The following is a 14152-nucleotide window of genomic DNA, read 5'->3' as shown; positions in this document are numbered from 1 at the left end:
GCCAGTGTGTCTAACAATAGGACCTACTTGACTGGAACAGGCAAGCCTTTAATGTTTTTTGCTGTGTGCTCTGACCCACTTTCAGCTCCTTTTATAATAATAATAATAATAATAATAATGATAACAACAATAGTAAGGGGCAGCATAGCTTTTAGGTAGAGTGGCCTTCTAGAAACCGAAGGGTCACTGGTTCGGTCCTCACTTCCCCTGGTGACCATGTCCAAGTGTCCTTCAGCAAGATACTGAGCCCCTAATTGCTCCTGCTGGCCCTGTGACAGACTGGCGACCCGTCCAGGGTGAACCCCGCCTCTCACCCAACGTCAGCTAGGATTCATTTTTTTCATCGAAACATCCGTAGTTGTGTGAGTAAGTGTCTGGAGACAAGGAAGTATGTACGGTGCTTCATCTGTCTAGAACTACAGGAAAAATACCATCAAATCAACATCAAGAAAAGGTTTGAAACATTATCTGGTAGCTGGAAACCTTTCACACTTCTTGATCATCTTGATGACCTTCAGACATTAATCTTTGCTGTTCCCGTCTTCGTGTTCAATCCAAAATGTCGGCAGTTGTAAAAACATAAAATAAAAATTCTTAAATAGAGCTTCAATACTCATTGGTTCTTTTTCAATTATTGCACGCCACCCCTAACATCTTCATTAAGGTGTGTTCTTGTGTGACATTTGGGGGCACAAGTACTCAAGGGCACTGAACTGGGACAGGTCTTCAAATGTCACTCACTCAAACCACTTGTGTTTGTTTCCCCACTGGTTAGCAGTTTAAAATGTCATGAAAGTAGAGGGTAGTACTGGGTAGTAGGCTAAACTAGAGACACACACACAGGTCTTGCAACCTTCATGTGAAATTTAGGAGCATACGTGTTGAAATTAGCACAGGAACTTTGCCTTGATCTGGACTAAAGTCAGTGCAGCTGAGGCTGATGGGAATGAGGATCACTTGTAGCACGTTCCTTGACCATCCATCTAGAAAGTGGAGATATGTTAGTCTGGACCACCAGTAACATTGTCATTCCTGGTGCAACATCACCAGCGTGACTAAATATCATTTGTAGCCCTAAGGTTTCCATAAAACAAGGCACACATACTTTAGCTTCGCAGAGAATTTCATCCTGAAAAAAATAACTGTAATATATTATGATAGTAACTGCTGATGACTGAAGCCTGGAAAGTGGTCTTCATCAAATATAGTGATGTAGAGAAAGCCTTCTCTGCGATCCTGAGGTCAAGAATGTGAAAGCAGGGTGGATTTACAGCCACAACAGCTCTGCTCTTCTCTCAGCCTCCCTCACCACTCAATGCATTTGGCCTGCTTGCGGGGTTGATCTACTACCTTATTAGAGGAAATGGAGCATTATGTCTTTTGCGGTCATCTTTCTTCCCACCGTTCAGGATTTACCATTCCCTGAACGATGGCAGTTTACACCCGGTGTTGCCTCATGTTATTTTGTGTGTGTGTGTGTGTGTGTGTGTGTGTGTGTTGATTAGGGTCACTAAACACATGCACTGACAGTAAAACCACCTCTTCCTGATGGACCCTCCACCCCCGTGGCTTCCCATCCTTTCTGCCCATTTAAGGAAAAGCTGATGTTCACACAATTGGGGGCTAAACGAATGCTGTTGTAGCTTTCAGTTGCTCTTGGCAGCAACACATGCCTTCACCATTTTGTCAGCAGATGGATAGAGCGGCGCTGGGGGCGGGAGATGAAAGGAAGGGAGTAGGGGATAGAGAAGTATGAGTGACAGGTGTGTTGTGTCTTCATTTGTCAAGTCAGCCAGGTGTGTCAGCTGAGCTGGGAGGTGAGGAGAGATAAAAGGAAATGAAAAGTAAAGGATGAGGGAGCTGAAGCCAAGGAATGGAAAAGAAGTGAGAGGAAATTGAAAGCAAAGAGATGGGAAAAGGAGGAGGAAGTGAGAAGGAGAGGAATTAAAAGGAATGGAAATAGAGGAAAAGTATACATATAAAAGGAGATGGGCAAAAAATTATCAAGTATTGCAGTAAAGGAAGAACAAAAATGGAAGTATAACAGAAAAAACAGGATAAACAAAAAGACAAGGACAGGTCAAGAAAGGACGGGAAAAGATTTGAAACAATTCAAAGGAATGGAAATGAGACAAGAAATTCAAGAGCAAGAAAGAAGAAAAGTGGAGAGGAAAACAAAAGGGATGGGAAACAGGAAAAGATAAGAGGCAGAAAAAAGGAAACAAAATAAAAGCAAGAGAAATGGGAGAGAACAGGTACACAAGAAAAGACAAGGGGGCAGAAGGAAAGGAAGGGAAGAGGAGAAAAGAGCGGGAAGTATTGGAAAAAGTAAGATCGCAATGCAATGGAAAGAGAAGACAGAAAGGGAGAATAAAGGAAAATAAAGTCCCTTTCACACTGCACCAAAAACGCGGGTCAACACGGGTTTTGGGGCACTCTGAAAGGGTCGCATTTCAACCCGCGTCAACCGACTTGCAAGCGACCCGGGTGTTTAGTGGCTCGGCTCGGCTCAGCTTGCTTGCAATGTGAAAAAGGCAACCCGCTTCATCTCAGGTTTCACGCGACCTTCCTGTCACATCCTGATTTTGTCACTGTGCCGCTTGTCAGGCTTCACCTGCAGCTTCTTCGGCTCCCTTCCAGACTCGGCCAAAACTCCATCCTCCTTCGCTGCATTAGCGCTTGGACATTTTCCAATCTGCGCCGAGTTTGTATGCTTTGCAAAAGAGACTACATTGCAATGCACGCAACGACAACGCTAATGTTTAACTCGCCGACGTCCATGTCGTCGTTTGTTTACCTGTCAGTGTTCCGGCGCACGTTAATGTGTAATGATGACGTTGTCAGCACAATGACGTACAAGAGAGAAAAACACAGGCACGCAGCCCTCACAGCGGGAGTTCAGACCCGGGTCTTCTGGAAGCTTGAATGCAACCTAATGTCGAGCAAACGCGGGTCCAAAAATCACACACATTTTTTAGTGTGAAAAAGGGCATAAAAGGGAATCAAATTGTTGGAAAAGAGATAAAATGAGAATAACCATGAAAGAAAGGATATACAAGAAGAGGAAAGGAAAGGGAAAGGAGACAAAACCTCTGGTCAGCAGTTTGATATCAGATGCTTGTTAAATGCTGCAGCAACTCAGTCCAAGAACTGATGTGGAGTTTTAGTTTTTCCTGCTGTCATTGTCCTTCAGTACTGACACACACACACACACACAGACACACGCACACGCACACACACATACACTGCTTTTGTCCCTCTCTCTCTGGCTCCTCTCAGTGATCTGGTTACCATGGAGAAGCACATTTTTAGACAGGAGGTTGACATTATTACATGACAACGATGGTGTATTCATACAAACACACACACACACACACACACATACACACACACACCTCGCCTACAGGCAGTCGCCCACGCCACACTCTTCTAGGCAAGAAGGTTTATTTGCATATTTGCACACACACACAGAAACATTCTCCCAGCATGTCACGCTCCACAGCATGCAGTGAGGCAGCAAGATGAACTCGAGGTGACATTAGTGTGGGCTGCCACTGGACGGAGACAGCTGATTGGCTGGTTCAGCTGAGGGTCTGACATCACACTATGGCTCTAGCTCTGGTTAGGATACACACGCTATAGGGTAGGGCTTGTGCATCTTACATACATAAACACATATGTACACTCACACAGTCAGTTCACACATAATTAATTTCCCCTGCAGTATCTATCAGCTATCCAGGAACACTTCGGGATCATTTCACCAAGGGATTACATAGATATATATTAGATTCCTGTACTTTTCTGTGTGTGTTTGTCTGTGTGTGTGTGTGGTGCGTGTACACCCATGTGTTTTATAACTTCTGTATTGTTTACCCCCCTCCCCCTGGTTCAGTATAGGCTTTGAAGCACATGACAAATGCATCGAGGCGTGCCATTAGAAGATGAGATGTGTGTGGGTTTTCTCGTGTCTGAGGACACACAGAGCCGTGGTGCCAGTTCTCCTATGTGATGCTGGCATTCAGGGATTAAGCCTGTGGATTACAGCTTTCACTCCTCTTCACTGGCAGCAACTAGCAAAGCAATTTATAGACTCTCACAAGACATCCACCTGCTTAACCCTAGAACAATAACGTCAGGTGATTTTCACCCACATGATTCTAGTCATGTCATTTTTAGGGTACCCATGGTAACCTTTTTTATTTTATGTGACATTGCATATTGGGAAATTAAAGAAGAGGACTTCAATTTGGTATACAGTGTAGTACTTTAATACATTTTGAGGAAAACTATATTTGATCAGGAATATTATATTGAGTAAAATGTAGCCCATGTTTGTGATGAAGTTGCTAATTTCAACATGAGTGTTCGAGGGTCAGTTAGACTGATGCAGCATAGCATCCATCCTTGCTGTTGAAGAGTGGAACAGCTATGTTTACATGAACAGCAATAAGACAGTATTTCCATTGAAGTGTTTACATGAATGTCTCATAGAGTTTTCTATTAATATTCCTATTTACAGAGCAACGTCTGACTAATGACTTAAGATCCACGCCGAGAGATTTCTTTCTTGTTTGTACCACCAGAAGCTGACCGTGTCGCAAGATTGCTGGAAAAAATTCACTGTGACTTTATCGAGGGACTTAGGTGTGTGAGAGCACCTCAGTAATATAATATAATGATCTAAAATAAAATGAAATAAAACTGTGATCAGAAGACTCTCCCCCATGACTGTAAGGTTTCGGTAAAAATGCTGTTTACGTGTCTTATTCAGACTACAGATAGAGAAAGAAGAATATCAATTTTTCAATCTTTTTTTCAGTCTATATTCTCCTACTCCTCGTATATGCTCATGCCATAACATTAGGAGCTAAGAAGGGAAGCAATAAAATTGATTAAAAATAAACAGTGATGTCCCTATCAAGTCCAAAGTGTCGGGTGTCAGGCCAATCTAAAGGAATCTTAACTGATCTGATCGAGCAGGATAAAAAATCAGATACTTCATGTTTTTTTGCAACACCCCTGTTCAGTCCGCTTTCACGCAGGTGTTGTGAGCGACTCATCTCCATTGTAAGATGCATTATACGCACAGCACAAAATACAAGAGAACGTGAAGACTCACACTCTCATCATCAGACACCTGCAGCTGCTGCGAACGGAGGAACTTTAAATGCTGAGTGTCTCTCCAACCACCTGCATCAAAGGCAAGATGTCTGTAAAGGAAAATATGAAGTGACAATTTATCAAGCAGAATAGTAAATGACCTGCTATGCTCAAACTAGACGAACAAAACAAAAACACACGCTGACACACACACACTCCACAAGTGCCATAGAGAGAGAGAGAGAGAGAGAGGGAGATTTAAGTTGAGATGAACTTCCTTGGCTCACCAAACAGCCAGCAGGTAGCAGCCAGTCTTACCTGAGTCCTCACAAATCATAGCTGTGCGTTATTCAGAAATAGCATATCTAAGTATATACATTAGATTTTAGGTATTAATGATAGTAATATCAGCCTACTTGAAGTGTGCACTGTGCAACTGTACATCAGTGGATCAGAACAATAACAGCAGATACTCGTAATCATTACTGGATGAGGAACAAAAAAAAATGCTTTGGAATTTCTGAGTGAATATAAATTACACAACACAGTGAGCTCACCCTTTAAAAGGTGTGGTTCTACAGAGTCTTTACTTAAATAAAAGGGAGCTTAAAAGCTACGGTGCAAAATGTTCGTCAGCCCCCCTCGAATCAAAAGTCATCACAACCACGACAACATTAACTAGCTCGCTAACTAACTCACTAACATCCCAGGAAAATCCAGAGAATCTTGTGGTGAGGAATCACCGTCAACAGTACCATCTGTACTTGTTCTACCATGATAAGTCAAAAATATTGGTTGTCTTGGTGCCATCATGGGGCTTGAGGGAGGAGGGGGAGGGGCTATATGTTGATTTTGTCAGCTGATGATGAGTTCAATAATGATGTGGAGGTGAAAGAGCTATTAATAATCTATGCGCCCCATAGTAGACTGTAGTTTGCGTGTGTGTGTGTGTGTGTGTGTGTGTGTGTGTGTGTGTGTGTGTGTGTGTGTGTGTGTGTGTGTCTGGGCTCCCGCCCCACAGCTGTGAGCAGCTGATTTACTTTAGATTAGTGTGGACATGCGCCAACTAGGATTCAATCAGGCCATGATGAATATGCTTTGAAGGCTAACTGCTAACTGCTACACTGACTGCTAGAGGTCCATCCCACTGACCATCCAGGAGTAATATTTTGAGGTTTCCCAGAAGTGTTCTCTTTTCATTGAATACTAGTGTTCTGCAGTGGAAGAGACTGTTTCGTCTTTGCTTTGGATTTATTCTCTGAAAAATAAACCGCTGGGATTATAAATGCCGAGGGAGATAAATCCTGTTTTTATGCTGTGGAAGTGAGGAGATGCTCTGTAGCCATGGCTACATGTGAGTATTTGATGTTATCTGTGGGTCTGATTGAGAAAATCAGAAGAATTAGAAGAATCCAACCATCATCGCTTGTGTATGTGGTAACCAATCACCCTATGTGATGTATCAAAGAGAGGCTGAATCACTGGAAACCACCTTTCTGTGCAAGGATGACACACTGACACAAAGCCCTCAGAATCATGTATCATCTGAGATGAAAACAATTCACATACACCAAGAAATACTTCAATGCATTTCTTTCTTCCTTTGCCTACACAAAACGCAGATGTATTCTTGTCTGCTACCAGTACACATCTCAAAATAATGTCTTACTAAGCTTTCAGTTTAATATTATGTGTTTCACAGAGGGAAAACATAAAAAAGATAAGTAAGATAAGTATATCAAAAACTATGGTTGACTTATTTAATCACTTTGGAAAATTATGACACTGATACTTGATACCATGGTATTTTGCAATTTTTTTTTTTTAACTTGCACTGTGAATGGTTTATTTTGGCTTAAGAAAGAATGCCGACATTAAGAAATAAGTTTCGGGTCAATTATGTTCATAAGAATATTTAATGGTACTTGTATAATTCTCCAATTTCATTAAGCTCAGTCTATAGATATATGTTTTTTTAATCTATTACAGTCTAAAACTGATTTGAAATTGTATCTCTAGTGAATGGAATAATCAAGCATCAGTCATGCATGTATCGTGCTGTAATGTGTAAATTCAGCCTTACTGAATGTGAAAGTGAAGCTCTTTGCGGATCAGTCGGAACAAATATTATTTTATATCCATTACATTATTTTGCAATGATGACTTCATGTATCGAGATGTTAGGGAAAAAACATATTTTTTAACTTGAAAGTTGACTTTGAATTACTAAGATTTGCTGTAGAATTGAAGCATTTTACTACGAAACTACTCGAGCAATATAACTATTATACCAAGTTGCAGTGTAGTTTTAATGCAAAGCAAACCTGCAGATGTAAACTAGTCATGCACTCAAAGTTTATTACTCCTATACCTTAACATTTAAAGTACATTTACAAACTTGAAGCGTGGCCTGGTATTTGACTAGAAGTTAACTCGAAGTATATAACTGGTAAAACTATCAAGATGGCTGCAGTAAATTTCTTACTGCATTATCGTTGCAGTAAGAACTTAATTTAAAATTTAATTGTACAATTTTTACCTTTGTAGTAGAAATCTATGTGTTACATCACAGACCATAAAGGATAAGTCTTAATAAGTACTTTGTAATATGGATTACAGTAAAATCCACAACATTAGTCCTCACCTGGTACTTATATGAGCTGAATGATGCTACAAAAGATGTTTAACTGGTGACAACTGCAAACACAAAATTCCCCTCCTTGATCAATTAATTAATATTTGCTATGTAAATGGAGACGGTACTGCAGATTCATGTGTAACAGGCATGCCAAGCCACTGCTGTTGGTGTTCCATCCATTCATGTTCTTTAATGTTAATGAACCAGCAAACTAAAACCTTTTGTCCTTTCAACTCCTGCAGGTAATGTGGGTATGCAACCTGTGTCGTAAGCAACAAGAGATCCTCACTAAATCAGGAGAATGGTTTTCGGGGTCAGGAGTACGGCCTGGAAGCCTGGGCACCCCCTTGAACGACCCAGCCACGGGAGGTGAGGCCCAACGGGACAGGAAGCTGCTCCGCTCCAAGTCCCAAGCCCCGCCCTCCAGCACCAACAGCAACGCAGCGCTGCCATACGGGACACAGCTGCCTGCTGGGGTCACTGCTGCCAAGGGCACTGACAACATGCCCGGCTCCCGCTCCCAAAGTGAGCCACCAAGAGAAAAGTAAGAGGCCGCTATCATATGCCATCTTTTTCCATTCACATGACAGGAAATCCAGAACCGGAGGGAGGAGAGCTTCAGACCCATTTCTGTATGTTATATTGACTAAAGCCTTCGCTGTGTTTTAATCCCTTGTGTAAAAAAAGAATAGATCTGTGTGTTCTAGCTCAGCCAGAAGCTAGGTCACAGGTTTTAGTCTTGAGAGGTCTTTGATCTGTTCTGTTTTCATGTGATGAGCAAGTCAGATACGAATTCAGCACTGCCTCATGTTGGTGCCCATACAGTAATTATTCATCTGTCAATAGAAAAGTCAAATGTTAAACAAGAAACACCCCCAAATATTTTCTATTGTGCAAATCCTAAGGCACTATGTACAGCACAATGCAAAAATTATATAATATAATAAAGGAAAAAATAAAGAGTAAATAATGGGAGGAAAGAGAAGTTTTCATGAGTTCAACCCCAAAGAGTGATGGACGTTTTTTTTTTGTTGAGAGAAATAGGCATTTTACTAATTCACTACATTTATATGGAAGCTTCTATTACAAGTTACTGCTTTTTCACACAAGAGCTGCTCACAAAACATGCTAAATAACTGATAGTTTGTTTCAATAAAGTGAGGACAACTGGTCATTTTCAATTGGTCAAAAATAATCAAAAATCTTCACTTATAGCATTCCTCACTTGTTTCAGAATCAAGCTCAAGTTTTATCCGTACAAAATCAATAAAATAATCATCTGATTTTTCTATAATCAAAACATTTGAACATTTTACAGTTGGATACAAAATAATTCAAAATGAGCATTTACATGAAAATGATACTTCAAAGAGTGTATTTTACCTTTCAAATACTCAAAACATAACCTTGGAAGAAGATGGATGGACCTGAGCTTAAATGTCTGTGACTTTATGGTGCAACGGTGTAATGAATCTCCCTCTTCTCCAGGAAAAGGCCAGTTTCCCTTCATGAACAAAATGGCAAAGGAGGCATGGGGCGGGGCAGTGGGCGGAGGTCGGCTGGAAAGTTGCCATCTCAGTCATCCCTGGATGAGCGCGTAGGCCCTGGGGACCGAGGGGAGAGACAGGCTGGAGATGGTCGGAGGTTGGAGAAGATCCATTCTCAGGACTATGATGATGGCGAGGAGAATTTGGGTCGTTCAGAAACACATCGGAGGCGGCCAGAGGACGAAGAACAGAGGGAACGCCAGCGCCGTGAAGAAGAGTTCCAGAACCGTTACCGGAGTGACCCCAACCTGGCTCGGTACCCAGTGAAACCACAGAAGGAGGAACAGGAAATGCGCATGCACGCTAAGGTGTCCAAGGTCCGTCATGAACGACGACACAGTGATCTGGCTATCAATGAGGTGGGACTAGGGCCAGGTGAAGGAGGAGGGGGGGGAGGTGGGGTAGGCAATGTGGCGCCTGAAAACCGTCTGGCAAGAAGGGGTGGGGGAGGGGAGGGAGACCGCAAGGCCTTCATAGAGAACTATCGAGCTTACTCTGTGGATAGGACCGTGGGGTTTGGAGGGGGGCCTCCACCTACTGTAAGCAATGCGAGATCAGGGCCCCAGCCCGGGGGCCCTAACAAGGGCCGGCTAGACACAGGTATGACACAGACACCGAGGGACAAAGGTGGGGACAACCTGCTGAGGAAGGACTCCCAGAGCTCGGACCAGTCGGAGTCTTTGCGGCCGCCCCCTCCACGGTCATACAAGAGTAAGCGCGGAGTCAACAAGAGGCAGATGTCCATCAGCAGCTCAGAGGAGGAGGGCGGCTCCACGCCTGAGTACACCAGCTGTGAGGACGTGGACATGGAAAGCGTCAGCGAGAAAGGTCAGTCAGACAGATGTGTTCACTCCAGTGGCTTACAAAGTAGAATCTATCTGGATTTTCATACATATCTTGTGATATTTACATTCACCCGTTTCCTTCCATTAGACATCATTCCTGAAGCATACTCACTTTTATTTGGCAAAGGTACATTTCAACTTCGTACTCGCCAAAACTTGGGAATGAGCTGCATCAGCTCTCAGCCACTTCACACGCTCATCCTTAATCTCCACGTGACCCTCATTCTGTTTCACTGAATCACAAGGGATCGCTGCATTTGTTGCATTCTCATCACGATTATGCCTGTGTCACCTACTGTATGCCCAGTGCAGTGTGGGAGGGATTAGAGTCACAACAATAATAGGTCTGATAGCTAATTGTAACCCAATCTGCAGCTGATACCGTAAGACAGAAAGATCCTGATCATTCTAACACAGCCAAGTGAAATGAGAACACCATAATGAAATAGTAAAGTAGAACTTTTTATGTTCATTCTGCATCTTCCACATCCTGGCATCTAAAATAGCTTTTAACAAGTAAATTGAAGAACCAGATGTATTTTAGCTCATAAAATTACACATTCTCAACTGCAAAACTGTATTACAGGTGAAAGGGCGAAGCACCCACACAGATCAGAGCGCCCTGTCATCTATACCTCTGTGCAGTGGCTATACCCTGCTGCTCTCAGGACAGCTCTCATTTATTTGGAGAGTCCCTGTGATTTAGGCCAGCAGATTTATGGAATTAGGTCAGTGGCTCTCCTGCTACGCAATGCTTCGCAAACAGCCAGCTGCACTAGCAGAAATCAAGCCTGGTTGCATGGTTGCATGCTGCACTTCTGACTTCTCACTAACTATGTATTTCGAAGCGCACAGCTGTTACAAGTGACTCTCAGCTGTGCTACAGTAAGCCATGCAGGGGGCTCTGAGTTCTAGAGGAGGCACAATGTAGATTTAGCCGTGCTCCATCTCAGCAGTCACAGAAGGGGCCTGTTTCTCATACTCTAATCCAGATTACCAGAACTCATGGACTGGTGATGTGTAGATGGTGTGGATTGAGATTATTAGCCGTTTTAAACACTCTTTAGCTACTGGGTCTTGAAACAGGATTTTTACTTTCATGAACAGTGATTAGTAATTTGAGGACATAGAGGGAATGCAGGAATGGGCCCCTTCGTGTCTGTTGTTTTTGTCCCCCTTTATCAAATCCTTATTTATCTGAGAACATCCTACTTGTAATTTATTCTCTCGGCATCTGTTAAAAAAACAACAACAACAAATACACCCATCAACTGTAAACAAAATGATCTCTGTATGCTAAGATTGTACTTAGTGTCCACTCACATAAAAGATCTGTCATTGGTTGTAATCATTCACCTTGTTTTGACCATCTAGTAGTAACAGCACACAAGACAATTGTGTAGACATAAAAATGACAGACATAAAATACAGTCGAAAATGTTAACTTTGGCTTTCTCTGTCTTGATGGAATGGCAGCAACAACAACCTGGGTTGACTGCACTCTGGGTATTACCAACGCTAACACTCACAGTGCTAGCTGCAAGCTAGCTAGCAATGATTATGTTGTTATTGTCAGTAGCCACCAGCACAGTGAAAAGGGTTGTTACCGGTAGCAGCTTTGCTATAAACATTTTCCTTTCCTTATTCTTACTCCTTTTTTCACACCAATTGGTTAGCTCAACTTCATTTCACTTAACTATCTTGTGTCTGTTTATACCATGAATAATTTCCATATTTGAGCAGTAGCATCTCTATGAAATAGGTCAATGTAGGCCCTCTGATGTTATTTTAGCAGGTGGACTTCAAGAAATTAGATGATTAACATAAAGTTTATGAAGCCCTTTGGAATGCTGGAGCCCAAACCAATTGCCGACCTGTAATGGTCAAGAAAACCTCTACTCGTGAAGGTTGGATTTCTTTAGTAGAAGAGAATGTATTGCACTGCATTCAGATATTAAATCTGGCGTTGTGAAATGATGTACGGGAGTTGGTTCTGAAAGACTTTGACAAACGTAGCACACATACGCAAAGCCATGTGAGCTTCTATACTGTTGTACTTCTTGTGGACTCCTAAGAGAATGTTGCAGGAATGAGTCATAAAGCTATGAGGTGACTTAGCACTGTTGAACATCACGTTCACTGTCGTTCAGTTCAGCCGTTAGATAACCCTAATACAAGTTTAAGATACTGTATATTCATGTGATATTTTAACATTAATGTGTCTTAAAGTGGCAGTTGCTTAACAAGGCTACAGAGGTTGTGGTGCATGTCAAATTCCATCAAACCAGGAACAGAAGCTAGGTGCAGTGACCTCAATGTCACGCGGCCTCAGCATAGTTTGTACGTAGCATTACGTTAGCTTTGCACTTCTGATGATTACAACCTCACTTGGAAAAATGTACAAGAGGTGGTCATTTGTGGAGATGATCTTGCGGAACTAAATTTTTTGAATTGCAAAAACTTGTGTTTCCCACAGATTATTTCTGCAGAAATTCAATTTCAAAAATCCCATTTGCTTTCGGTCAGCGGAAAGAAACAATGATGCCAGTTTATGGGTTAATTTGCCTAAAGAAATGAATCATTCCTGCAGCACTCTGTTGAGTTCACAAATATAATATGTAATGCAATATGTATTTTTCCATGCTTAAACAGCTTATTATGTTTTAATACATCTTTATTACATGTAAAATAGCGTTGGCATCATGGCTCTATTTTGCCAGATAAACATTGCATTCCACATTTTAATTCACCACAACAGTGCAATTAATGACAGCAGTTTTGACTCAGTGGTTGAAGTCACATGGAAGCAGGGTGTGATTCAGAGGAACTGGTTACTTCCTTGGTGTCAAGAAGAACCACGAGGTGATAATGGAGCTGAGGAAATGGGAGGCGAAGTCTTCTCTGTGGTGCACTCTGGCCATTTTTGTGTGAATTGTGTCTATAGGAAATATTCTTACATTGACCAGAATGTCTTTAAAGGGAAAGATAATGATAACATAGGTAACATATTTGATTAAAGTCCTCCTCCTTGGAAAAGAATGTCTTTCTGTTTGAGTTTATGTTTGAACTCCTTTATTCAACATAAAGGGGCCTCAACAGGGAGTAAAATAAGTTCCAAATGTTGCCTTTACTGCAGTCTTTAAAAACAATTCTGTGACAAACACTGACGCTCATCACATTAAACCTTAAGTAGATGACGAGTTTATGATTTGGTAAGCTTTTGAGGACACACTAATGAAGATGCTCTTAACACCTCAATGTCACGGTAAGCCATGATTCTTCGGAAATTAATTTTCTTGATCATCATCTGTCGCCTCATCTGCTCGATGGGATGTGGACGTCTCAGTCTGTGGAAATTCTAACATGTTGTGTGAAGAACAGGCATGTCATTTCTCATCATGTGAACTTTCTGTTTGGTTTTCTCGTCTCTTGACTGCCTCTGTAAAGCAGGATGCAGTGTTTCGTTGATGATAAAAAATTGTGTTTGCCCCATTTGACAAGAAATTAATGTCAAATGTCCAAGTAGGGATTTATTGTTGGTCATGGGAATGTATGATCCAAGTCATGTGTGGGGTTCAGTTCAATTTAATGCCAGGAATTTAGGTAGAGTAGTCGAGGACGCACACACTTGCAGTGTTCGTCAAGAATAATACTATGTTAACACCCAGAAAGAGGCGATGCCTTGATGTAGCATCAGTAAGAGGAGCAACTCAGATTTTGTAATCTGTTTCCCTCGTTCCTCCCCCCCAAACCAAAACGGGCTACTCAGCAACATGGAGTGTGAAGTCAGCATTTATTCTCTCCAGCTTTCTCAGAAGACTTTCAGATTAGACGTGCTCCAGCCATGTCTACTCAGACGTCTTCACTCCATCACCTACGCTCCTGGCTAACCTGTGTGACTGAGTGGTCCATTTCCATTTGGCTCCCATTGAATGTGACGATACATTTGGCAGACAACAGAGGAGTTCAGACCTGATTTATTTCCCTCCTGCATTATTTTGCCAAAAATTTCAGTGGAA

General features: G+C 42.0%; 1 protein-coding gene across 15 annotated transcripts in view; it reads left to right on the top strand.

Annotated features, from left to right (window-relative positions):
• The window catches only part of rims1b (regulating synaptic membrane exocytosis 1b), an 85389-nt gene that overhangs the window by 36186 nt on the left and 35051 nt on the right, over nucleotides 1–14152 (top strand). For 14 of the 15 annotated variants that reach the window (XM_086210563.1, XM_086210553.1, XM_086210566.1 and 11 more), the window contains 2 exons: nucleotides 7984–8285; nucleotides 9230–10116. In XM_086210563.1, the coding sequence (XP_086066689.1) occupies nucleotides 7984–8285; nucleotides 9230–10116 (1189 nt within the window). Of the gene's footprint in view, nucleotides 1–6237; nucleotides 6458–7983; nucleotides 8286–9229; nucleotides 10117–14152 lie in introns of those variants that run through there. The other variant, XM_086210562.1, reaches the window with a different exon arrangement.

This window comes from Aulostomus chinensis, chromosome 8, assembly GCF_037954235.1.
Source record: "Aulostomus chinensis isolate RoL2024-O1b breed Wild chromosome 8, RoL_Achi_v1.0, whole genome shotgun sequence".
Taxonomy (NCBI): Eukaryota; Metazoa; Chordata; class Actinopteri; order Syngnathiformes; family Aulostomidae; genus Aulostomus; species Aulostomus chinensis.
The sequence above is the reverse complement of the archived record's forward strand: the minus strand, read 5'-3'. Positions and strand labels throughout refer to the sequence as shown.